The 26,719-nt window shown below is 48.8% G+C and overlaps 1 protein-coding gene and 1 non-coding gene across 3 annotated transcripts in view; one reads left to right on the top strand and one right to left on the bottom strand.

The window, feature by feature from the left end:
* Positions 1 to 1,545: 1,545 nt before the first annotated feature.
* The window catches only part of ARMH1 (armadillo like helical domain containing 1), a 51,453-nt gene continuing 26,279 nt past the window's right edge, over positions 1,546 to 26,719 (bottom strand). The window contains exons 6-13 of one of the 2 annotated variants that reach the window (XM_050799389.1): positions 23,692 to 23,888; positions 20,645 to 20,729; positions 2,880 to 3,002; positions 2,732 to 2,804; positions 2,452 to 2,581; positions 2,281 to 2,358; positions 1,923 to 2,004; positions 1,546 to 1,849 (exon numbers count right to left, since the gene is read on the bottom strand). In XM_050799389.1, the coding sequence (XP_050655346.1) occupies positions 1,734 to 1,849; positions 1,923 to 2,004; positions 2,281 to 2,358; positions 2,452 to 2,581; positions 2,732 to 2,804; positions 2,880 to 3,002; positions 20,645 to 20,729; positions 23,692 to 23,888 (884 nt within the window). In that variant the 3' untranslated portion in view covers positions 1,546 to 1,733. Of the gene's footprint in view, positions 1,850 to 1,922; positions 2,005 to 2,280; positions 2,359 to 2,451; positions 2,582 to 2,731; positions 3,003 to 20,644; positions 20,730 to 23,691; positions 23,889 to 26,719 lie in introns of both variants that reach the window. The other variant, XM_050799379.1, reaches the window with a different exon arrangement.
* On the top strand, positions 5,127 to 5,243 carry LOC126944404 (U5 spliceosomal RNA). Its single transcript, XR_007722043.1, has one exon. It is a non-coding gene; the product is annotated as a U5 spliceosomal RNA (small nuclear RNA).

The following is a 26,719-nucleotide window of genomic DNA, read 5'->3' as shown; positions in this document are numbered from 1 at the left end:
ACACTCCAGCCCCTCCTGGAAGAACCTACCTTTTTCCAGAAATCCTCAACCCAGTCTCCGCCTACCTGCCCTAAGAACCCTTAAGATTTCCCCTTTACCAGGCCCCTCCCCCTGGGAGAAGGTGCTTGGAGCATTAGCTCCCCTTCTCCATTCCTATGATTCAAGATTTTCTTCTTGGTGACTTTGCAAGCTGGGGACCTCCGGCTAGCAATGCCCTACCAGGTCTCACTCGCCAGGTTACCTGCTGCAGGACATGGCCTTTACTTGCTGCAGGAGGCGACCCACCCACTCAGCCCAGTTGGCGGAGTCTAGTTTAAGCACTGGTTCTGGAGTTCTCATCCCACGAGCCCAAGAAGAATGAGGAGGCACTGACAATTGAAGAGTGAGCAAGGTGGGGTTTTACTGAGTGATAAAACAGCTTTTGGTGGCCGTGAGGGGTGGTCCCCCTACCTGAAAGTGGGAAAGTTCCCCTAATATGGCTGAGTCCAGTGCTTCTATGGGCTCAGAATGGGGGAAGGGCAGGCCATAGGTAGTACTGGAAAAGGCAACATTCAGTTGGTTAAAAGGCATTATTCAAAAAGAATCAATCAGGAAAGGGTAGGCAAACAGAAACAGAAGTTCTCACTCTGGATTGTGGGTTTCATCCAGGACCAGCAATCGGTCTTTCAGCCTTCAGGCTGTTTTTGGCTTGAAGGTGGGGTTTCACTGGGGACCCACCCCTATCTGCCTAGGCATTTGGCCTTCTCCTGTTGCTGTCTCCTAGATCAATGAATAAAGCTTCTGCTCTGCTTTATGGAACCTGGCCTTGTTCTGTTGGTGCAAATGGTACCAGGCAAGGAAAGGACCCATTAGGATCAAATGACCCCCTTTAATGTAACAGCCGGAGAAAAACCAGGCGGGCAGGGAGTTCTGGAGGGACCCAGGGAGTGGAGGGGAGGCCCTCTATTCAGGCTATGCCCTTGAACCTTCCAGGGTGTTGGTGGCCCTTCCCTCTGGATCTGCTTTTTTTTTTTTTTTTTTTTTTTTTTTTTTTTGAGAAGGAGTCTCGCCCTGTCGCCCAGGCAGGAGTGCAGTAGTGTGATCTTGGCTCACTGCAGCCTCTACCTCCTGGGTTGAAGTGATCCTCCTGCCCCAGCCTCCCGAGTAGCTGCAATTACAGATGTGTGCCACCACACCCGGCTAATTTTTTATTTATTTTTAATTTTTTTAGTAGAGATGGAGTTTGACCATGTTGGTCAGGCTGGTCTCGAACTCCTGACCTCAGGTGATCCGCCTGCCTCAGCCTCCCAAAGTGCCAGGATTACAGGCGTGAGCCACTGTGCCTGGCCTGTTTTTGAGATGGAGTCTTGCTTTGTTGTCCATGCTGGCTTCCAACTCCCAGGCTCAAGAGATCCTCTTCCTTCAGCCTGCAGAGTAGCTAGGATTACAGGTGCAAGCCACTGTCCTAAACTTGGATGTGCTTTTTAACTTGAGGAGCACAGGCACCACCACCTGTCATCATAGCTCTCACTTGACCTCCCTCCCTCTCCACACACACAAAGAACAGACAGGTATCAAGGCTGTTTATTGACTCTTCACAGCCAGCGGTTCTCCCTCTGCCCTTCCGGGGTGCCTAATCCCCGTCTCCCCCCCGGAGCCAAGTGGAGTGGCTCTGAGCTTGACCCCAGACGCCTTCCTCTTGCCAGGCTTCCCTGCCCCGCAGCCTTGGCCTTCCTGGTTTGCCACAGGGGTTGTTACTCCTTTGATTCCACATCCTCCTTCTCGAAGTGTGTGAGGTAGGCCATCTGAGCTGAATCATGCGAGCCATAGAGAATGTTCATGCTGTAGGAGCTGCCATGGAGGCGCAGGGCTGCAGGCAAGAAAGGCGGACGTGAGGCTGTGCTGGCGGCGCCTGTGCCCGGCTTCCTTCGTCCCACACTCACCTTTGGTAACATTGACTTTGTTGGCCGCCAAGATGTCCGCCTGAATGCTGTCTAATTTCATGTACAAGTCCTCAGCGTTGCTCTGAGGACAGGAGCAAGGGGGACCCGGCTGGGGTGCCAGGGCAGTCTGGACTTGGAGTTGGGCTTGGCAGAGGGATGTTGCAGGTGGGGGGCGAGTTGGCAGCCTGACCGAAAGGGCAGGAAAGGGAACAGGAAGGTGGCGGGTGGAGGAGCCTAGGCCAGAGCAGTCCCTCCTGCAGCTGGTGGCCAGGTCCACTCTGCATGTGGAACGCTCCAGGATGGGGACTGTGTGAAGGGGCACCACACTGTCCGAGTCGCCGTCTGAGGGCGCACTTACCAGGAAGAGCTGGTAGAGTTCCTCTCCCATGCCCTTGCGCACGTGCTCCGCCACCAACGGGAACATCTGCACGAAGCACTGCGCCGCGCGGGCGGGGCGGCGTGACTGCGGGGGCGGCGGGACTGTGGCTGCCGCAGCCCTTCCCGCCCCCTCGCTAGCCGCAGTGCGCACCTCCAGCGTGAGGCTGGCCAGCCTCTGGCTGTTGCTGTGGTCCATGTTGCCCATGGCGGCCATTAGGCCGTGCACCACGTGCAGGTACAGCAGCTCCTCGGCGATGCTCATGTCGTTGCGTGCCAGGACCCTGGGCCGGGGGATTCGGGCTGGGCCGATGCCCTGGGCTCACCCAGCGCACACCCCCGCCCACCCGGCGCACAGCGTCCTGAGCGCTCCCGGGGCCCGCGGGCAGCGCCAAACCAGGCTTGTAGCCACCCACTACCCTCTGCCCGCTTACCCGATGGCCTTGGCGGCCGCGGCCTGCTGCAAAAACATCGGCAGGCTGGGGGTGAGCTGGAGAACTGAGGGGTCTGAGGAGGGGGCGGCCGTGAGGCAGGAGACCCCCCTCCCTTGGCCCAGGCAGCCCCATCTGAGCAGGTCCCTACCACTGAGGATCTTGGCCTGCAATTTGGAGGTCTCCTTGACGGACGGTATCAGCAGCGCCACGAGGCCCTTGAGCAGTGCCTGGCGCACATCGTAACCCACCAGGTCCTTGATCAACTCGATGGCTGGGGAAGGGCAGAGGTGCTGGTGAGAGGCCCCAGGCCCCTCCACCACCGAGGAAGCAAAGAACTCCGTGAACCAAGTCGCCACTCGTCACTGTCCTCCTCTCGACCTTTTACTGACCAGGGCTGTGCAGGGCGTGGGGGAGCTGGGAAAGCGAACCTCAGTTGAAGAACAGGAGGCGGGGGCTGAAGGGGCAGGAGGAAGGGTTGTATGGTGAGTCCATCTGTCGAGGCGGCCTAGGATGTCAGCGCTGGAAGCTGAGAGGCCCCACAGAGGTGGACCTTCGCCTTGGAGGAATCCAGGTTTCATGGAGGAGGGAAGTGCTGGGTCTTTATAGGAAGACAAGATGGAGAAAGACAAGGGGTGAGAGGGAGACAGAGAAAGTGGGTGAGAGACTTGTGGCAGGAAATGAGAAAGGGGAAGCAAGGTAGGCACTCCTTCTAACTATCGTCGAGCCCTCTCCACCAGGCACGGTGCCAGGCTTCCCATACAGCATCCGTGGAAGCTCTCCAGAACCAGATGAGGTTCACTTCCCCGTTTTACCTTTGCCAAAATTAGGCACAGAGAGGTAAACCACTTTGCCTAAGCTACACAGCTAGGAAATGGTGGAAGCAGAAGGAGGGGAGGATTTGGTTAGGAAGGAGAAAGGGACTAGAATTTATGGAGGGCGTTTCCTGCAGGCTTTCCTGTAGATATTTTACAGGCGTTCATTCAGTCCAGCATTCACTCAGCCTTTCGTCACGGCTGCATGTGAATGCCTATCGTTCCAGGCGCGGCATTGGGTGTTGAAGATACAGACTGAATTCATTCATTCGACCAACCCTCCGTAAGCATGCACAAACAGGCAGCGATGATACGGTGACAGGTGCTGTGGAAGGAGTCAGTGGTTGGGCTGTGGGAGCACCAGAGAAAATCGGCAAGGATTGTTTTTGTAAAGAAGAGGAAGGAACCACAGAGGTAGAGGGGGCAGGAGGAGATGCTAAGGTGATGGCACACCAGCGTAAATGCTACCTTTTTTTTTTTTTGAGACGGAGTCTGTCGCTCAGGCTGGAGTGCAGTGGCACGATCTTGGCTCACTGCAACCTCCACCTCCTGGGTTCAAGAGATTCTCCTGCCTCAGTCTCCCGAGTAGCTGGGATTACAGGCGCCCGCCACCACGCCTGGCTAATTTTTTTTTGGTATTTTTAGTGGAGACAGGGTTTCACCATCTTGGCCAGGCTGGTCTTGAACTCCTGCCCTCGTGATCCACCCTCCTCGGCCTCCCAAAGTGCTGGGATTGCAGGCATGAGCCACTGCACCTGGCAGGTAAATGCTACTTTTTTTTTTTTTTTTTTTTTTTTTGAGACAGAGTTTCACTCTCGTCACTCAGGCTGGAGTGCAATCCCTCACTGCAACCTCTGCCTCCCAGGTTCAAGCGATACTCCTGCCTCAGCCTCCCAAGTAGCTGGGATTACAGGCGTCTGCCACCACGCCCTGCTAATTTTTGTATTTTTAGTAGAGACAGGGTTTCACGATGTTGGCAAGGCTGGGCTTGAACTCCTGACCTCAGGTGATCCACCTGCCTCGGCCTCTCAAAGTGCTGGGATTACAGGCATGAGCCACTTCGCTGGCCTTTTTTTTTTATTATTTAAATTTTACTTTTTTTCTGAGACAAGGTCTTACTATGTTGTCCAGGCTGGTCTTGAACTCCTGGGCTCAAGCGATCCTCCTACCTCTGCCTCCTGAGGTGCAGGATTACAGGTGTGAGTCACTGTGCACCCGCCACTGCTACTCTGAACACATGTGGCGGCTACATGGAAGATAGAACTTGACTACCAGCTCAGTAGTCAAGTGCCTCTCTCTCTCCATTTACCAGTAAGATAGAGGGTTTAGGGGAAGTCCTTGTTCTCCACTCAGCTCATTTGCATCCCATAATGCAATGTAGATATGAGAATTATTACCAGGGTTATCTGCTTGAATAATAATATTTAAAAAAATTTTTTCTTTGTCAGGAGATTTTACCCAGTGAGAAATGTTTAGGACAATTTTCTAGAGTGGAAGAAAAGCTTCTGTCTACGGGTCCAAAGGCACCGTAAGTGTAGGGGGATCAGTCAATATCAGGGACGCCAGGCACAAGAGCAGTGGCTATGCTCTAGTTTCTCTTCATAACGAATAAATCTTTCGCCTTTTACTAAAGATTTCCGTGGAGAGAAACAATTGTGAGTTTATCACCAAATTTTTTGGCGTCCTGCTTAGGCAGGGCTGAATATCCAGTTTGACAAAGATAGGCATCTTAATGTAGTGTTTTATGCTTGTTGGTCTTGGCATTCTGGGAAGATGGGGTGGAGCTACTAAAATCTAACTTAGTGTGTTGGGGGTACCGCTAATCCTAGTTATTTGCGGTTCTGGGGTAGGTTAAGGGTTTCACTATGTTGGTCAGGCTGGTCTGGAACTCCTGACCTCAAGTGATCCACCTGCCTCAGCCTCCTAAAGTGCTGAGATTACAGGCATGAGCCACCATGCCTGGCGTGCTTTGCCTTTTGATGCTGTTAGTTGCTTCAGGATCAGCAAATGGCCTCAACTTTGAGGGCTGGCTTACCTTTTTGGGTTCTCAACTTCCCCTGGATTTCGGTATGATAATTCTTCATTGTACTGCTCTCCAATGCTATTAATAAGACTACATTCTTTTTTTTTGGAGATATTTTAGTAGTTCCAGGAGGGATATTTGTTGAAATTGCCCAGCCCACTATGATCAGAAAGATAAGTCTTCTTTTTTTTCCTGGAGATGGAATTTCACTCTTGTTGCCCAGGCTGGAGTGCTATGGTGCGATCTTGGCTCACCACAACCTCCGCCTCCCAGGTTCAAACGATTCTCCTGCCTCAGCCTCCCGACTAGCTGGGATTACAGGCATGCACCACCACGCCCAGCTAATTTTTTGTACTTTTAGTAGAGACGGGTTTCTCCATGGTGGTCAGGCTGGTGTCGAACTCCCGATCTTAGGTGATCCACCCGCCTCGGCCTCCCAAAGTCCTGGGATTACAGGTGTGAGCCACCATGCCCGGTCCAGAAACGCTTCGTATGACCAACCAGCCACTGCCGTTGGGCTGCCTCTTTCTTCCAGGTCTTCCAGGGTAGCCCTCGCAATCCCATCTGCCCATCCTCTGCAGCCTCTGGTTGCCCAGATGTGGTCCTATTTTGGAATCAAAGGCCCAGCAACATTGTGGAGGGAAAGGGACAAGCCCCGGGAAGGTGCAAAGCACTTGAGCTTCCCTGGCTTCCCCCAAACACTCTGATCTGAATAGAATGGCAGACTGGACATCTCTGGCTGCGTGGCAGCCGCAGCCTGCACTGGCTGGTGCCTGAAAGTGTTTCTCACTTGTTCTACTATTTGGTTTCTTCCCTCTTCTTGAATTGGTGCAGCTCATTTTTTTGGAGCCTGGCCCCTCATGCATCTGATGACACTTGGCTTTGTTGCCTGCAGCACATCCCTCATTAGTAGTTGGGCTCTTTCCAGGCACAAGCTGGCAGCATGTAATGCCAGGACATCCTGGGCAAAATGTCTGCCTATGCCTAAGAGCTCTTCCTGCAGCGAGACATGACTTGGTGGACATTCAGGGTAGAAACGAATGGGTGAAGATATTTTTATGAAAATTTCCTGACCACAAATAGCATTTTCTGCCCATGTAGAACCAAATACTCCAGAAGACAAACGTCTAGTTCTGACTATTCACTTTACACTAAATGCTTAATCTTTTGCTAATTATGTATTTGTAACACTTGGAGCTACTTGGAAAAATGAAGATTTATTCACTGAATTGTTTTTGACTGAGTTTTAAAATTCACAGCTGTCACTGTTTATACCCAAAGTGAAAGTACTGGTCTCTGCCCAAATGTCTTCACAGGAACCACAGCCAGTTACAACTCTTCATCTATCATGGCAGTTACTACGAAGGGCAATTCCTTCAGAAAGCAAAGGACAACAAAAGACTATCTTTGGCAGCTTTGCCTAAAGCCTGTGGTGCTGATAACACCCAAATGTCCTAAAGCTGAGCAATCACTGATTTATTCATTGATTCATTCATTTAACAAAATTCTCATTGAGCATCTTGTCTGTGCCAGGCCTCTGGGCTTGGGCTATGAAGAGGACTAAGATCTAATCACTGGCCTTAGGGACATCACAGCTGAGTGGGGGACACCAATAGGGAGACTGGCATTTATGATGCAGTGTTATCAGGGCCATGGGAACACAAAGGAAGCCAGGCTGGTTGATGGAGTGGAGATGATAGGGGATGGAGAATCAGGAGAAGGATTCCTTGGAGAAGGTGATGCTTGAATTGGCAAAACCATGGGGAGAAGGGAGGGGCTGGAATGTAGAATGTGGCAAGTGCTATGTTGGATAGTGCCATGTCACACTTGTGGCCAGGCAAGGGAGATCTGGTTGAGAAACAGGGATGCTGGGCCATGCATCACAGCTAAGCCTGTGGAGGTGGGCCAGCTCCATCTTCTGAGGGGCTTTGCATGTGCCAACAACCCAATACAGCAGGTATTTTTCTCATCTTTCATTTCAGAGAAAAGGAAGGCTCAAAAAAGTTGGGTAGCTCGCCCAGGATGAGATAGCTAATAAGAATAGTTTTGATTGCAGGCCAGGCGCGGTGGCTCATGCCTGTAATCCCAGCACTTTGGGAGGCTGAGGCGGGTGGATCACGAGGTCAGGAGTTCAAGACCAGCCTGGCCAAGATGGTGAAACCCTGTCTCTACTAAAACTACAAAAATTAGCCAGGTGCAGTGTCAGGTGCCTGTAATCCCAGCTACTTGGGAGGCTGAGGCAGGAGAATCTCTTGAACCCAGGCGGCAGAGATTGCAGTGAGCCGAGACTGCATCACTGCACTCCAGTCAAGGTGACAGAGTGAGACACCATCTCAAAAAAAAAAAAAAAAAAAAAGTTCTGATTCCAAAGCCCACATTCTTCACCACTAAGCTCTACTGCCTCCACTCTGGTGGTGGACTAGGAAAATGAACCATGTGTGGGTGCCGTACTGGAGAGATGAAGATTGGTGGAGGGGCCAGTGCAGGTGAACAGTATGAAGACCTGAATTACAGCAGTGGAGACAGAATAGAGAAGAGGGAACAGATCTGAATATTGAAGAGTTAGAATTGACTGGTCTTGTTAGAAGCTGGTTGAAGGTGGGAAGCAAAAAGACATGACAATTACCAATATTTCTAGCCTGGGTAGATATTTCACTGAGCTGCCAAGGATATTTCACTCAATATTTCACTGAGATTGGGACCTTGGAGAAGAAAGGCTTTGAAACTGGAATATCAGAAGTCCACTGGTGACATCTGAGGGGAGGTGTTCTGAAGGCAAATGGACACACGTGTCTAGAGCTGTAGAGAGGTCACTCAGCTACTCTGTCCTCCACCCATAAAATGGGGAAAGTAATAGTGTCCACCTCCTTGGCTTGTTGTGATGGGTAAGTGAGTAAAGATCAAGGGCAGTACCCAGCATAGAGTTAACACTCTATAAAGGTTAGCGACTATTGTTTCTGTCATCAAGGTGGTAAGTGGTAGGTGGTAGGTGGTAATTAAAGTTGTGGGAGTGGACGAGGTGCCACAGACAGCAAAGAAGGAGAAAAGAACCTGGGGTTGAATGCTGGAAAAAAAAAAATTGACACCTAGGGGACTGGTAGAGGAATGGGAATGTATAAAAGACCAAGAAGCAGTTTCTAGAGCCATAGGAGGAAGCCAGGAGAGTACGGGTTCGGGAGGGATGAGAGTATTCAAGGAGGAGGTATCATCAGGAGAGTTTGAATGTTTGAGAGTTCAGGCCCCATGAAGCTGAGGGGATGCTCTGTGGGGCCCATCCTCATGCATTTGACAAACAGGGATTGAGCTCATGCTAGGTGCAGTGCTGGTGCTGATGAAACAGCAGTAAATGAAACAGATGTGACTGGGCGCAATGGCTCATGCCTGTAATCCTAGCACTTTGGGAAGCTGAAGCAAGCAGATCACTTGAGGCCAGGAGTTCAAGACTAGCCTGGCCAACATGGTGAAACCCTGTCTCTGCTAAAAATACAAAAATTAGCCAAGTGTGATGGCAGGCGCCTGTAATCCCAGCTACTCAGGAGGCTGAGGCAGGAAAATCGCTTGAGCCCGGGAGGTAGAGGTTGCAGTGAGCCAAGATTGTGCCACTGCACTCCAGCCTGGGCAATGGAGTGAGACTCCATCTCAAGAAAACAAAAGACAGGTGTGAGGTGCTTGCCACTCACACTCCATGGAAACTTTAGTGGTGCAAGAGACACATTCATTCCTCCAGTCCAAAGAAGAACTTTGGAATCCTCAGCCTATCAGCATCAGCGGAAACCTCAGCGATCAGTTGTCTGATTATCATATTGAATAGATGAAGAAACCAAGAATAAATGACTTGCCCAGGAAACCACAGTGAACAAGAGACAGGGCTGTAGCAGCAGGCTTAGTATTCCTTTGGCAGAAGGAGCCACAGAAATGGCATTGTATCTGGGAACTGTGGATATTCCATGCAGCCATTTCCAGGGTGCTAACAGCACTGATGTTTTATAATTCTTTGCTCCCAGAGCCTTGCAAAACCAGGGTTCCGGGTCTTTCTCTGCAGGTCCAGACAAGACTGCCACCTACTGGACACCTATGAGAAATGCTCTTCCTTACAGAGGTTTGCTTCCTTTTCCAGCAGGGCACTAGCATGAACATGTTTGGCATGTTGCACTGCTGTAAGAAACAGACCAGTCAGGCGTGGTGGCTCATGCCTGCAATCCCAACACTTTAAGAGGCTGAGGCGGGAGGATCGCTTGAGCCCAAGACTTTGAGGCTGCAGTGAGCTGTCAAGCCACTCAACTCCAGTCTGGGAAACAGTAAAACTGTTTCCAAAAAAAAAAAAAAAAAGGGCCGGGGGCAGTCAAATCAGCTTGGGCCACATCGTGAGATCCCATCTCTACAAAAAAATTTTAAAAATTAGCCAGGCATAGTGGTATGTGCCTGTAGTCCCAGCTGCTTACTTGAGCTCAGGAGGTTGAGGCCGCAATGAGCTGGGCATGCGCACTGCACTCCGGCCTGGGTGACAGAGTAAGGCTCTGTCTCAAAAAAAAAAAAAAAAGGAAGAGACCAGTGTCAGGCATCTTCCTGACATTCTGTAATTAATTCTGTGTCTGTCTCTGATTTCTGTATACCCTGCTACTTTTTTTGAGGCGGAGTTTTGCTCTTGTTGCCCAGGCTGGAGTGCAATGGCACGATCTCAGCTCACTGCAACCTCTGCCTCCTGGGTTCAAGCGATTCTCCTGCCTCAGCCTCCTGAGTAGCTAGGATTACAGGCATGCGCCACCGTGCCTGGCTAATTTTGTATTTTTAGTAGAGATGGGGGTTTCTCCATGTTGGTCAGGGTGTTCTCGAACTTCCGACCTCAGGTGATCGGCCTGCCTTGGCCTCCCAAAGTACTGAGATTACAGGCGTGAGCCACCATACCTGGCCCCCGTTACCTCTTCCCCCTCTCTCGCGGAGACGGAGCCTCACTCTGTCACTCAGGCTGGAGTGCAGTGGCACGATCTCGGCTCACTGCAAGCTCCGCCTCCCAGGTTCATACCGTTCTCCTGCGTCAGCCTCCCGAATAGCTGGGACTACAGGTGCCCGCCACCACGTCCGGCTAATTTTTTTGTATTTTCAGTAGAGACGCGGTTTCACCGTGTTAGCCAGGATGGTCTTGATCTCCTGACCTCGTGATCCACCGGCCTCAGCCTCCCAAAGTGCTGGGATTACAGGCGTGAGTCACCGCGCCCGGCCCCCTGCTACCTCTTTAACTACAACATGTTCAAAGCCCAATGTCGAAACAATAAAAATATCTTTTATGCACACCTTTTGTTTTTAAAGTCAGGCAACAAAGTAACTAATGTATGTGCTATGGTGGTATTTTTATTGCTGGATCAAGAATTACTATGGTGCGGCCGGGCGTGGTGGCTCAAGCCTGTAATCCCAGCACTTTGGGAGGCTGAGACGGGTGGATCACGAGGTCAGGAGATCGAGACCATCCTGGCTAACATGGTGAAACCCCATCTCTACTAAAAAATACAAAAAACTAGCCGGGTGAGGTGGCGGGCGCCTGTAGTCCCAGCTACTCGGGAGGCTGAGGCAGGAGAATGGCGTAAACCCGGGAGGCGGAGCTTGCAGTGAGCTGAGATCCGGCCACTGCACTCCAGCCTGGGCAACAGAGCCAGACTCCGTCTCAAAAAAAAAAAAAAGAATTACTATGGTGTGTCTTCCACTGGTATCTGCTTTCACCCAGCCCAACCAGTCCGTGTACTGATGTTTTGAACTATCCCTGACACCTGAGTCAAGCACCACTGTCCTGAAAAAGGAGGCAGTATAAGCCAAGGGCAGGACACAGATGTTTTGAGGGGCAGGCAAATGGGGAAGTTGGAAATAAGTTTCCCCCCAAGATTTTCAGTTAAATCCCTTGGAAGACTGTTTTACAGACTTTCATAAACGCTAAATAAAGTGTCACAGTTGAAGTGCTCATATACTTTTGGGGAAGTAATGTATCTTTTAAAAATAGCAGGTTTTTATGTGAAAGTCTCCCTCAGTGTCAGAGCCTTCTGACTGCTGTTCAGTGAAGCTGTACAGGATAGGTGGCCTCTTATACAGCAGGAAAGGCTAAAATTACTGCCCATGTCAGCTGAGAAGTACAAAGCAGGGCCGGGCGCAGTGACTCACACCTGTAATCCCAGCACTTTGGGAGCCTCAGGCGGGTGGATGGCTTGAGCCCAGGAGTTGGACACCAGCCTGGCCAACATGGTGAAACCCCATCCCCACTAAAAATATGAAAATTACCCAGGCGTGGTACCGTGTGCTTGTGGTTCCAGCTACTTGGGAGGCTGAGGCACGAGAATCTCTTGAGTCCAGGAGGTGTAGGTTGCAGTGAGCCAAGATCACGCCACTGCACTTCAGCCTGGGTGACAAAAAAAGACTGTCTCAAAAAAAAAAAAGGCCAGGCTCAGTGGCTCTTGCCATTGCACTCCAGCCTGGGTGACAGAGCGAGACTCCATCTAAAAAAAAAAGTGTAAAGCAAAGGCATCATGTTCTGTAAGGCAAAAATACTAGTTTTAAAACGAGATCCAGATGGTGTGGTGGCTCACGCCTGTAATCCCAGCACTTTAGGAGGCTGAGGCGGGTATATCACTTAGGGTTAGGAGTTCGAGACCAGCCTGACCAACGTGGTGAAACCCTGTCTCTACTAAAAATACAAAAATTAGCTGGGTGTGGTGGCACATGCCTGTAATCCCAGCTTCTAGCTTCTTGGGAGGCTGAGGCAGGAGAATTGCTTGAACCTGGGAGGCAGAGGTTCCAGTGAGCCAAGATCACACCACTGTACTCCAGCCTGGGTGACAGAGCAAGACTCCATCGCAAAAAAAAAAAAAAAAAAAAAAAAAAAAGAGAGATCCTGATGTATTTGCTTAACCATGTGAGGGGTATGAAGCTAAGAAAACATAATTTTTAAAATATGGTTTACTGTAATCTTAATAATGTTGTCTTTTTTTTTTTTTTTCGTGGTTCCCAGTAGCTGGGACCACAGGTGTGAGCCACCATGCCCAGCCAATCTTTGTAGTTTTAGAAGAGACAGACACAGGGTTTCATGGAGTTTCGCTCTTGTTGCCCACACTGAAGTGCTGTGGCACGATCTTGGCTCACTGCAACCTCTGCCTCCCAGGTTCAAGCAATTCTCCTGCCTCAGCCTCCCAAGTAGCTGGAATTACAGGCTCCTGCCACATGTCCGGATAAGTTTTGTATTTTTAGTAGAGAGAGGATTTCACTATGTTGGCCGGGCTGGTCTCCAACTTCTGGCCTCAGGTGATCTGCCCGCCTTGGCTTCCCAAAGTTCTGCCTTTGGGATTACAGGTGTGAGCCCCTGCACCCAGCCAGGTCTCAAACTCTTGGCCTCAAGTGATCTGCCCGCCTCGGCCTCCCAAAGTTCTGGGACTACAAGGGTGTCCTTGGGTTTTTATTAGATTCTCAAAGCTGGTAAAAACAAGGCAAGTCTTGTTCTCCTCATACTGAAGACAGAACAGTGTGGTGGTGAGGGCATGGGTGCAGGAGGCAGACTGCCTGGGTTCCATCTACAGCTTTCTCACTTATCATTTTGAGACTGTGGACAGGTTATTTAATTGCTTTGTGCCTCAGTTCCCTCATCTGTAAACTGGGGAGGAAAATAGTACCTACTTCACAGAGTTGTTCTGAGGAATAAATGAGACCATAAAAGAGCTTAGAACGATGCTGGGCACACAGTCATTGTTGGTCACTAGTAGTAGTTATGAGTTAACATCACCATTAGTATTACTGTTGCAACAAAGCTCTGTGAGAAAAAGGACTTGTTTCATTTGTCACTATACGCTCAGTGCCCACCCCAGCGCCATTCTTTTTGAATAAGTAAATGAATAAATGAGAAACTTAAATCATTGAAAATGAAAACAACAAAGGACATTATCAAGAAGATGAAAAGAACCTACAGAATGGGAGAAACCATATATTTGATGAGCACAGAAACTAGAATATATAAAGAACTCTTACAAACCAACAACCAAAAGACAACCCAATTTTTAAAATGGAAAAAGGACCTGAATAGACATTTCTCCAAAGAAGAAATACAAATGGCCAACAAGTCTATAAAACAAGTCTATGTTCACCGTCCGTATTCATCAGGAAAATGCGCTTCACATCCACTAAGATGGCTATAACTAAAGAATCCCCAGAATAACAAGTGTTGGTGAGGATGTGCAGAAATTGGAATGCTCATATATTGCTGCTGGGAATGTAAAATGGTACAACTACTGTGGAAAACAGTTTAGAGGGCTCCTCAATGAGTTAAACAGAATTACCATATGATCCAGCAATTCCACTCCTAGGTATATACCCCAAAGAACTGAAAACAGGTACTCAAACAATTACATGTATGTGGATGTTCATAGAAGCACTGGTTCACAAGAGCCAAAAGCTGGAAATAGCCCAAATGTCTAATAATGAATGAATGGATAAACAAATTGTGGTATATACATACAATGGAATATTATTCAGCCATGAAAAGGAATGAAGTACTGATACATGTTACAATGTGGGTGAACCTTGAAAATATTATGCTAAGTGAAAGAAGCCAGACATAAAGTCATGTATTGTATGATTCCATTTATGTGAAATATATGGAATAGATAAATCCATAGAGACAGAATGAAGATTGGGGCTTCCCAGGGACTGAAGGGAGTGGAAAGGGAACAGATGCTCACTGAATTCAGGGTTTCCTTGTGCGGGGATGAAAACGTTTTGGAACTAAAGATGGTGGTTGTACAACACCGTTAATGTATACTAAATGCCACTGAATTGTTCATTTTAAAATGGTTAATTTTGTTATGTGAATGTCATCTCAGTTAAAAAATGTGCTTTTATGAAGAAGAAAGAAGTAAACCAAATCTCTGATTAATTTCTAGATCAATCATACCTCTTAGAATTAGGAACCTAAGTAACTTTATACAGCCAAGAACTGAAGGAAATTAACAATGAGGTTCTTGCCACCACCAGTCTCTCCAGGTTTCAGGGGGCCAGGGGAGGAGGTGTCACACATTCAAAGCCTTGTCCATGTCTGTTCGGTTTGGTCAGTTATGGCCACTGTTTCCCTGCACTAGTGTCTCTAGAGGATTCCACTGTGTTAGTGCAGTAGTTCGCTCAGCTACAAGCCCCACTGTTGTACTCTGGGGCTGAAGAACCATACTTTCAACTTTGATATTAACATATGAAATGATAATTCTATTAGCAAGTCAAGTTAATTCCAGGTTCTAGGTCAAGTAGACAAAAATTGTATTCTACAAATGACCACTTTCCAAATTTATAAACAGTTGAATTTTACTATGAACTTGTTTCTTATACATATTTGTTAGCATATTTTCGCAATTTTTTTTTTTTTTTTGAGATGGAGTCTCCCTCTGTCACCCAGACTGGAGTGCAGTGGCATGATCTTGGCTCACTGCAACCTCTGCCTCCTGGGTTGAGCAATTCTCCTGCCTCAGCCTCCCTGAGTAGCTGGGACTACAGGTGTGCGCCACCTCACCCAGATAATTTTTTTTTTTTTTTTTTTTTTTTTTTGAGACAGAGTCTTGCTCTGTTGCCAGGCTGGAGTGAAATGGCATGATCTCAGCTCACTGCAACCTCTGCCTCCTGGGTTCAAGCTATTCTCCTGCCTCAGCCTCCTGTGTAGGTGGGACTACAGGCACATACCACTACGCCCGGCTAATTTTTTGTATTTTTAGTGGAGACGGGGTTTCACTGTGTTAGCCAGGATGGTCTCGATCTCCTGACCTCGGGATCTGACTGCCTCTGCCTCCCAAAGTGCTGGGATTAAAGGCGTGAGCCACAGTGCCTGGCCGAGATAGAGAAAACAGGAAGGACAAGCTTTGGGAAGAAAATCAAGAATTCTGGCCATAAATTTAAGATGTCTGTTAGACATCCACATGGGAAGCCACTTAGGGAAAAAGTATACAGAGATGAGAAGGAAGAGGGTGACCTAACAGTCTTGTAGGGAAATAGGAGAAACAAGCAAAGGAGACTAAGGCAAAACCAGACGGTGGGAGGAAAACGTCTATCACAGAAGCCAACAAAAGAAAGCGAGGGAGTGATCAACAGGGTTGAAAGCAGCTGGGAGGTAAAGTAGGAATGAAATGGTAAAGAAATGAATAGCTGGGGGGCAACTTGGGGTCAAGGAGGGAGGTACATCCCTAAATGCTATAATTTTACCTTTTTTTTTTTTTTTTGGTACATGTCTTTTAAATCTCTTTTAATCCATAAATTCCCAAAGAGGGGCTCTTTTAAAAATGGAAGATAGAAAGCATATTTGCACGTCAATGGAGATGGTCCAGCAGAAAAAGGGAGAGGTGAGCTACAGAAGGGAAGTGTTTGAGGGAATGTGCTTCAGAGAATAAGCAGAAGAGGGGGCCTGTGATAGGAACTGGGGACACTCTCATAATGGGAAGGAGAGTAGAGGATGTGGCTAACCTGACTCACCGGTCAGGCAGGTTGGTAGCTGTGGTGGGGGAAGGTGGCGTTCTTCATGAAAAAGGAGGTGAGGCCACCAGCAGCTTCCTCCACCACTGACACCCACTGCAAGATAAACAATCGCCAGGCCCCCTAAGCCTCTCCGCCTCCTGTTGTCAGTGGACACTGCCCTGAGGATGCCACTTCCCCTGTAGCTTTCTCAGGGGAAGGATGCCAATAACCCTCCACTCTGCCCCACACACATGCCACATGGGAGTGAAGTGGGCACCCCCGACCCTTCTCCTTCCAAGACATTCAGTTTTCTCCTTCTCAATGCAAACAAGCAAACGCAAACAAAACCCCAGTGTCTGGCACAGTTCTTGGCACATCACAGATAATCAGTAAATATCTGTTTAAAGAAACAAACCAATCCTGCCCTTTTGAGATCAGTCCCTGTCACCCACTAAACTCTTCTCCCCGCAGTCACTCAGGCTCCTCTTGGACACAGGCTGCTTCTCCGTGCTGACTGCTGCCAGCATCCTGGGGCTTCACTCTGGTTTTGCAATTTGGTATACGCAAACTCAAAGAAATTACTCTCTAATCCTCCCCGGTCACCCACTGTTTAGGATCACATGGAGGACCCGTGGGAACTTTCCTTCCCTCCCTCGGGCAGAGTTTCATTGGAAACTGAAGGCGTGCGAATTTCTTCTTTCTCTCAACTTCCGGTCTACGCGCACCATGTGAAACAGTGCCCTCTAGTGGGCAATTATTGCATACGCATTCTCTACATTTGGAGTTAGACTATTTTGAAGGGCCTGGTTAAAAAAATAATAATAATTCATTCAACAGACCTTTTTTCTTGTGCGCATCTGTTATGAGTCTGGCATATCTGAAATGACCTTGAGGCACGTAGTTTCACTGTTATCACATGATCCTATAACAAACCAAATGCAGTCACAGAGTCGCATTCCCACTGCCTCTTGCACACTGTTAGCTGTTACTGAATAAATGCAGAAGGACTTGAACTTAGGGCGATATTGGAGGAAGCTGTGGCCGGTTACAACTCCAGAGGACTTCATCAGCATAAGAGGTTTTGTTTTGGTCGGGTGCAGTGGCTTGCGCTTGTGATCCCAGCACTTTGGGATGTGGAGGCAGGAGGATCACTTGAGCCTGGGAGTTTGAGGGCAGCCTGGGCAACATAGGGAGACCCCATCTCTACAAATAATTAACTGGGCACGGTGATCTGTGCCTGTAGTCCCAGCTACTTGGGAGGCCTAGGTGGGAGGATGACCTGAGCCTAGGAGGTTGAGGCTGGAGTGAGGCATGACTGTGCTATTGTGCTCCCGCCTGGGCAACAGAGGGTGAAACCCTGTCTCAAAAAAGAACAAAGTTGTTTTTTTTTTTTCCACAGACTTCCACTGAGCACCCATTATGTTCCAGGTCCTGAGTTGGAATAAGATGAATCAGACCCAGTACCTGCCTTGGAGTTGTTGGAAGGTCTGGAGGAGAAAGGCATAGAGGCGAGTAATGACTAATGCAGTGCGTATGTGCAGTCCTCACTCACTTGCTCACTCATTCACTCAACAAACATGCGATGAGGACCTAACATGCTAGGGCTGTGCTGAGGATATAAGGATAAAAGCCATGATGGTTGACCTGAAACTGCACACAGTCTATGTAAGGGGAAGGTACCATTTTAGAGAACACAGCTCTGATGGAGAGGGGCTAAAGGGGGGGGCAGGGTGGTTCAAAGGAAGAAGGGCTGACATTTGGGCAGGGATTGAAGCCAGGGTCAGGGAAGGGCTTAGACAGGCAATGCTTAAGCTGAGAAGTGATGGATGGATGAGGAGGAGTGGGCATGTTTGCCACACAGAGGTGGGGTGGGGAGAGGAAGGTCTCAGTGCTACCCAATCTAGTCTTTGGGATCGTTTGATTAAGCTTCCTAACATGATTCTACTACCAGGTCATCCCCTTGCTTCAATGCCAGTGACAACCCTCTGGTGCAGGGTCTGACTATTACTTAGGTCCCTGTACCACTCCACCCCTTCACTGGCAACTCCTCTCCAGCCAGGACACTCTGCTCCAGCTGCTAACAGATTTTAGCATAGCATTATTTCTCAACATACAAGGCCCACATATGCACACAGAGCTTGCAGGGGTCAAAAAATACAAAACTGACAATGTTACTGAAGGAATAATATGCCTGACATTCAGTTTAAGCACTGTTGCCCCAAAATAACCTAGGTTGGAAGTGGCCTCCAGAGCTTTGTTGATCTTCCCCAGGATCTCACTTGTGTACCTGCACCTCAGTGCCTGGCTGCTCCTCATGCTCTCCTCCCCAGGCTTCCTGAACCTAGGGCTCAGCCTGTCATCCTAGACACAGGAGTCCCTGTCCCTATACTAATGGCCAGACCATTCCTGATTACTGGGCCTGTCTGTCCCGGTCTCTTGGGCCCCGCCCACTCCGACATCCAAACACTGCCTCATTCTCCTCACCAGGCAGTTCCCTGTGCTGTCCATGCTCTCTTCCTGGGGCTATGTACCCAGCTGGACCAGCACATTCTTCTTTTGTCATTTGAACCACCCCAAATGCCTCCTAATTGGCCTCCAGCCTCAAGTGGCTCCCTGTGGCTCTGGCTCACCTGGCATAGCACCACCCAGGCCATCTTCGGAGGCACTGCACTCCCTCAGCCCTCACCTGTGCACAGCTCACTTTTCAGTGGCCCCACGCTGCCTACTGGAGAGACTGCCACCTACCCACATGGCATTCAAGGCGCCCCTCCATTGCTCCTAGCTTACCTTTCCTAGACCTTTACCATCCCTCTTCTAAGTGACCTACCCATTATTCCCAGGACACACCTTGCACTTCCCTGTCTGCCTTCCTTTCTACCATCCCCCTTTCCCGAACGACCTCCTCTCCTCCTTTCGACCTTCCCAAATCCTCCCTATTGTCCACAGCTCAGTTCAAACACCACCGGCTCGGTGAACCCTTCTTTAATCTCCTCCTGTTGAAAATAGAATCTCCTTCCTCTGAACCACTATAGGAAAAGGGAAGGAAATTATATCGTTTAAATATCTGCCATGCGCTATGTGTTAAAAGCATAAACTTTAGAGTCAGGCAAATCCGGCTAGAATCCAATAGCTGTGTAACCTTGGGAAGCATACTTAATCTCTCTGGGCTTTATTGCTGTATCTTGAAAAACATAAAACTACATATCTTTACCATTCATTCATGGAAACATTTGAATACCTAGTATGTACCAGGTTTTGTACTCTTCTGGTTATTTTGTTGTTACTGTTGTTGTTGTTTTGAGACAGAATCTTGCTCTGTCGCCCAGGCTGGAGCGCAGTGGCGAGATCTCGGCTCATTGTAACCTCCGCCTCCTGGGTTCAAGTGATTCTTGTGCCTCGGCCACTCTAGTAGCTGGGATTACAGGCACATGCCACCACCCCCAGCTAATTTTTTTGTATTCTTAGTAGAGACGGGGTTTTGCTGTGTTGGCCGGGCTGGTCTCAAACTCCTGGCCTCAGGTGATCTGCCTGCCTTGGCCTCCCAAAATGGTGGGGCTACAGGCTTGAGCCACCATGCCTGGCCTCTTATGGTTATTTTGAGAAGTAAATGAGGTGATGTATGGAAAGTGGCGGGCACACAGAGGTTCTCAATAAATAGGCTGGGTGCGGTGGCTCATGCCTGTAATCCCAGCACTTTGGGAGGCTGAGGTGAGAGGATCGCTTGAGGCCTGGAGTTCAAGACCAGCCTGGGCAACATAGTGAGACCTCGTTTCTGCAAAAAATTAAAAAATTAGATGGACGTAGTGGTGCACACCTGTGGTCCTAGCTACTTGGGAGGTTGAGGAGGGAGGATCTCTTGAGCCTAGGAGTTTGAGGCCACAGTGAGCTATGATGGCACCACTGCACTCCAGCCTGAGCAGCAAAGCAAGACCCTGTCTCAAAAAAAACCCAGGAAAAACAACCAACCAAATTAATACTATGACTATTCAGTTTAGTTTCTTAGAAGAAGGGCATTCCGGCTGGGCGCGGTGGCTCAAGCCTGTAATCCCAGCACTTTGGGAGGCCGAGACAGGCGGATCATGAGGTCAGGAGATCGAGACCATCCTGGCTAACATGGTGAAACCCCGTCTCTACTAAAAAATACAAAAAACTAGCCGGGCGAGGTGGCAGGCGCCTGTAGTCCCAGCTACTCGGGAGGCTGAGGCAGGAGAATGGCGTAAACCTGGGAGGCGGAGCTTGCAGTGAGCTGAGATCTGGCCACTGCACTCCAGCCTGGGTGAAAGAGCGAGACTCCGTCTCAAAAAAAAAAAAAAAAAAAAAAAAAGAAGAAGGACATTCCTCAGGGTGATTTCTGTTTAGCCAGGAAGCACCACATAAGACTGGGAGCCAGAGCCAGCTCTGGACCCAGGCAGGTTCTTGCAACCATTCAGGCACCCTAGGCACCCTGTGGCTGACGCAAGGCATAGGTGTGACTGACATTTTCTGAACCAGCGTCTTCCATCTGTCAAGGCTGTCCCAGACACTCCACATCAAGGCTCTTTGTGACTAAGAGAAAGCTTTTGAGAGCTGATACGCCTGGCTCTCAGTACCCCTTTCTGCAATCTAGAGTAGCCTCCCTACCTTCATACTGGACTTCCAGGTGCATCGTGCCCAGCACCTTCAGCACGCAGTCGACGATGCTGGGGTGTGTGGTCCCAATGATTGACTGACCAGACAGACAACAGGACAAGGTGGTTAGTCTTTTTTTTTTTTTTAAAGATGGATTCTTGGCCGGGCACGGTGGCTCACGCCTGTAATCCCAGCACTTTGGGAGGCCAAGGCGGGTGGATCATGAGGTCAGGAGATCGAGACCATCCTGGCTAACAAAGTGAAACCCCGTCTCTACTAAAAATGCAAAAAATTAGCCAGGCGTGGTGACGGGTGCCTGTAGTCCCAGCTACTCTGGAGGCTGAGGCAGGAGAATGGCGTGAACCCGGGAGGCGGAGCTTGCAGTGAGCCGAGATCGCCCCACTGCACGACAGAGCCATTTCAAAAAAAAAAAAAAAAAAAAGATAGATTCTCACTCTGTCACCAGGGCTGGAGTGCAGTGGTGCGATCTTGGCTCACTGCAACCTCTGCCTGCCGGGCTCAAGCGATTCTCCTGCTTCAGCCTCTGAGTAGCTGGGATTACAGATGCCCGCCACCACGCCCAGCTAATTTTATTTTTTTAAGTAGAGACGGGGTTTCACCATGTTGACCAGGCTGGTCTCGAACTCCTGACCTCAAGTGATCCGCCCATCTCAGCCTTCCAAAGTGCTGGGATTACAAGCGTGAGCCTGTGCCCACCCAAGCTGGTTAGTCTTTAGATCTTGTCTACCTGGAAGAAAGGAACTTCCAAACAGACTTCCAAACAGCCAGGCGCCTGGGTGAATGGGGGAGAGGAAGGGAGGGCAGTGGTGAGTCAGTGGGCCTAGGCTGAGGCTGCCACTGAACTCTCTAACTCGGGAGGCATTAAATGAGGCTACCTGCCGGAGGTGCAGGAACAAAGCTGGCTACTCTGACTGGGGGAGAGAGGATACAGGGCAAGGAGAATGGAACTCATCCAAGATCCTAAAATCTTCCCTTCCTCAGGAACCTCATCCCATCAAACAGCCCCCTTTTTCTCTCTCTTCAAACTTTACCTATGCATTGGTTCTTTTCTTTTAGCATTAAACATCCTTAAGCTCATCCATATTTAACATCGTCCTTCAACTCTGTCTTCTCCTTTGCTATTGCTCTTTTTTCCCTTTACATCTAAGCTTCCCAAGAGAAGCCACTTCTTCATCCCCTATTCATCCTTTGACAGGCTGCTGTGATTTAATTTTTCCTGCCATAGGCAGTCTCCTAATTCACCAAAACTTTTCCTGCTGGGACCATCTTTCTATTCTACCCTTACTGACTCCCTTTGTTGCATCTGACCCAGCTGATCATGTCCTCCTTATGGAAACTCTTTTCCCTTGATTTTCCAGCCCCATTTTTTCTGTTTTCCATCTATCAGTGTCATTGCCCTTTTTCTTTTCTTTTCTTTCTTTCTTTCTTTCTTTTTTTTTTTTTTTTTGAGATGGAGTCTCGCTCTGTTGCCAAGCTGGAGTGCAGTGGCGTGATCTCGGCTCACTGCAACCTCCGCCTCCCGGGTTCAAGCAATTCTCCTGCCTCAGCCTCCCGAGTAGCTGGGATTACAGGCACACACCACCACGCCCAGCTAATTTTTGTATTGTTAGTAGAGATGGGGTTTCACCATGCTGGCCAGGCTGATCTCGAACTCTTGAACTCATGATCCGCCCACCTCGGTCTCCCAAAGTGCTGGGATTACAGGCCTAAGCCACTGCACCCGGCCCTATCATTGCCCTTTTTTGAAGAGGCAGAGTGGTATGTGGAAAGAGTAAGGACTTAGGAGAGGGCGGATTTAAATTCTCGCTTGGTAAACACCTTTTATTTATCATGTGGCCTTGGATAAGTCACTTAACATACTTTCCTGAGCTCAGTTCCACCATCTTTGAAAAAAGGGAGAATAGTATCTGCCTCCATCAGGTATACTGAAGACTAAGAGAGAGAGTGTAGCTACGCCCCTAACACAGTGGCTGGCATGTATGAGGCACTTAAGAAATGGGAACTGTGGAAATAAGATAATAATGATAATCTGATCTGTTTTTAAAATTGTTTTAGAGACAGGATCTCACTCTATCACTCAGGCTGCAGTGCAGTGGTGCCATCATAGCTCATTGCAGCCTCAAACTCCTGGGCTCAAGCGATCCTCCCACCACAGCCTCCTGAGCAGCTGGGACTATAAGCACATGCCACGGCAGCCAGTTATTATTATTTTTGAATTTGTCTTTTTTTTGGGGGGGGGACAGATCTCACTTTTTTGCCCAGGGAATACAGTGGCATGATCTTGGCTCACTGTAACCTCTGCCTCTCAGGCTAAACGATCCTCTGAACTCAGCCTCCCAAGTAGCTGGGATTACAGGCGTGTGCCACCACGCCCAGCTAATTTTTGTACTTTTAGTAGAGACGGGGTTTCACCATGTTGGCCAGGTTGGTCTCAAACTCCTGACCTCAAGTGATCCGCCCGCTGCAGTCTCCCAAAGTGCTGGGATTACAGGCCTGAGCCACTGCACCCAGCCTGATGGTTCATCTTAAAGCCACTTTTTAAGCCTCTATCCCCTCTTTACTAGGCACAATGTCTTCATCCGCTCACCATGCCCCAAATTCGGTTTCACTTGCATCCAAGGGTACTGTCTGAGAGAAGGGCAAAAGCCAACAAGGAAAAAAAAAAGCCTTCCCCAGCACTGGAGATCTGGCCTCTTCACTTACATGCTGTCTACAAATGCACCATTATTCTTTCCCTATCAAATCGACTCCTTTAATCTTTTCTACAGCCCTTTCATCATCCTTGTTGCTTGTCTCAACCACTTTTAAGTCTGCCAACATCTTTCTGATCCTTAAGTAAACAGGACAAATCACTCTGCTGGGAGTCATGAACTCTCTGCCCTACCTTGGCCTTCTGGAAGTAACACTGATTGAACAACAGACATGCAGTGGGAGGCTGAGCTCCGTTTCTCATGCCTGTGTGGAGCGCAACTGCGGAAAGTAATTGTAAGATTATTGTATCTGAATCAGAACCACAGGAGCATGCAGCCTTGGCTCACCTGGGCAGTCCTGAGAGTCTGCAGGGACAGCTGCTGGGCTTTGGGGGACTCGCAGGGCAGCAAAGCTATTAGACCTTTATACACTTGATTTTGGTACTTGGGATTGCCGTGGACCAAAGAATCCAACAGAACCTGCACTTCCTCCTGGGTCTCTTCTGACTTAGACTTTGCCAAAAATTCTGCTATGGATCGTACACCTGAGCAAAGAAGAGAGGAAATTCTAAATTGGAAGGGCTTTATGAAAATAATCCCCACCCAAGATTACATAATATGAATAGGATTAATAGCTCTTCAACTAAGCCTGTTCACCCAAAGCAAAACTGAGGCTTGGTTCTGATGTTGCATCACTGTCTTGTTTACCTTAGAGCTATGTGGCTTTCAGCATAGGCATGTCAAAGTCTGTGTTTTAAAGTTTAAAATGGCTCTGCACAATTTACAAATAAAACGTGCATTTTTTATTGCTATATGATAACACTTTTTTTTTTTTTTGAGCTGGAGTCTCCGTTGCCTAGGCTGGAGTGCGGTGGTGCGATCTCGAATCACTGCAACCTCTGCCTCCTGGGTTCAAGCGATTCTCTTGCCTCAGCCTTCCAAGTAGCTAGGACTACAGGCGTGTGCCACCAGGCCTGGCTAATGTTTGTATTTTTTTTTTTTTTTTTGAGATGGAGTCTCGCTCTGTCGCCCAGGCTGGAGTGCAGTGGCGCGATCTGGGCTCACTGCAAGCTCCGCCTCCCGGGTTCACGCTATCCTCCTGCCTCAGCCTCCCAAGTAGCTGGGACTACAGGCACCCGCCACCTCGCCCGGCTAGTTTTTTGTATTTTTTTTTTTTTAGTAGAGACAGGGTTTCACCGTGTTAGCCAGGATGGTCTCGATCTCCTGACCCAGTGATCCGCCCGTCTCGGCCTCCCAAAGTGCTGGGATTACAGGCTTGAGCCACCGCGCCCGGCCAATTTTTGTATTTTTAATAGAGACAGGATATCACTGTGTTAGCCAGGATGGTCTCGATCTCCTGACCTCGTGTTCTGCCCGCCTTGGCCTCCCAAAGTGCTGGGATTACAGGTGTGAGCCACGGCGCCTGGCCATGATAACACTTGTATAGCACTCAGCAGTTTGCAAAATGGTTTTATGAATACTAACTCACTTAATCCCAGAAACCATACCAAGAGGAAGGTGTTACTCCCACTTTACGGATGAAGACACTGAGGCTTTGAGAGGCCATGGGGTAGACAGCCAGGAGAACCTTGATGAGAATGCAGGGTGGGAAGTGCTTTGGAAAAGGGAGATGTGAGTCAGGTGCGGTGGCTCACGCCTGTAATCCCAGCACTATGGGAGGCCGAGGCAGGTAGATGGTTTGAGTTCAGGAGTTCGAGACCAGCCTGGCCAACATGGTGAAACCCCGTCTGTATTAAAAATACAAAAATTAGCTGGGTCTGGTGGCATGCACCTATAGTCTCAGCTACTGGGGAGGCTGAGGCAGGAGAATCACTTGAACCTAGGAAGTGGAGCTTGCAGTGAGCCAAGACTGTGCCACTGCACTCCAGCCTGAGCTACAGAGTGAGACTCCAACTCCAAAAAAAAAAAAAAAGAAAAAGAAAAAGGAAGATATAGGGGGTGGTATCTCTTTTACATGCCTCACTTGGAGCACTTCATAGATTATATTACAATTATTGAGCCGGGTGTGGTGGCTCATGCCTATAATTCCAGCACTTTGGGAGGCAAAGTTGGGTGGATCGCTTGAGCTCATGAGTTCGAGACCAGTCATGGCTAACATGGCAAAACCCTGTCTCTACTAAAAATAACAAAGATTAGCCAGGCATGGTGGTGCTTGCCTGCAATTCCAGCTACATGGGAGGCTACGGCATGAGAACTGCTTGAACCTAGGAGGCAGAGGTTGCAGTGAGCTGATATTGCGCCACTGCACTCCAGTCTGGGCGATAGAGTGAGACTCTGTCTCAAAAAAGAAAAAAAACCTACTAGATTATTTACTTTTCTCACCAGACTCTAAACTCTCTGAGGACAGGGACTATATTGTATTAATTTTTGTATCCCTAGCACTTGGCATATATCTACCACACAGTAGGTATTCAATAATTTTATTTCAAAATTTTTTTTCCTTTTTTCCTTTTTTTTTTTTGAGACAGAGTCTTGCTCTGTAGCCCAGGCTAGAGTGCAATGGCGCGATCTCAGCTCACTGCAACGTCCAGCTCCGGGGTTCAAATGATTCTCCTGCCTCAGCCTCCTGAGTAGCTGCCATTATAAGCGCCCGCCACCATGCCCAGCTAATTTTTTTGTATTTTTAGTAGAGACGGGGTTTCACCGCGTTAGCCAGGATGGTCTCGATTTCCTGACCTCGTGATACGACTGCCTCTGCCTCCCAAAGTGCTGAGATTACAGGCGTGAGCCACTGCGCCTGGCCTAATTTTTGTATTTTTAGTAGAGAGGGGTTTTTGCCACGTTGGCCAGGCTGGTCTCAAATTCCTGACCTCAGGTGATCCACCCGCCTTGGCCTCCCAAAGTGCTGGGATTACAGGTGTGAAGCACTGCACCTGGCCTTCAATTTTATTTCTTGAGTTATTCATAATTCAATTTCTTTTTTCTTTTTTTTTTTTTGAGATGGAGTTTCACTTTTGTTGCCCAGGCTGGAGTGCAATGGTGAGATCTTAACTCACTGCAACCTCCGCCTCCTGGGTTCAAGCAATTCTCCTGCCTCAGCCTCCCAAGTAGCTGGGATTACAGGCCCCCGCCACCGCACCTGGCTAATTTTTTTGTATTTTTAGTAGAGACGGGGTTTCTCCGTGTTGGTCAGGCTGGTCTCAAACTCCCGACCTCAGATGATCTTCCCCTATCGGTGTCCCAAAGTGCTAGGATTACAGGTGTGAGCCACCGGGCCCGGCCTCATAACTCAATTTCACAAAAGATATTGGGCCACAGCTCAATAAATCTTTGAATGGATGCCTGAAACAGGATATATTTAAAAAGGAGAAGTATTTCTAAAACCACTACTGAAAAATGTGACCAAATGATGAAT

This window comes from Macaca thibetana, chromosome 1, assembly GCF_024542745.1.
Source record: "Macaca thibetana thibetana isolate TM-01 chromosome 1, ASM2454274v1, whole genome shotgun sequence".
In the NCBI taxonomy this organism is placed as follows: Eukaryota; Metazoa; Chordata; class Mammalia; order Primates; family Cercopithecidae; genus Macaca; species Macaca thibetana.
This window is presented reverse-complemented; position numbering and strand designations above follow the sequence as displayed.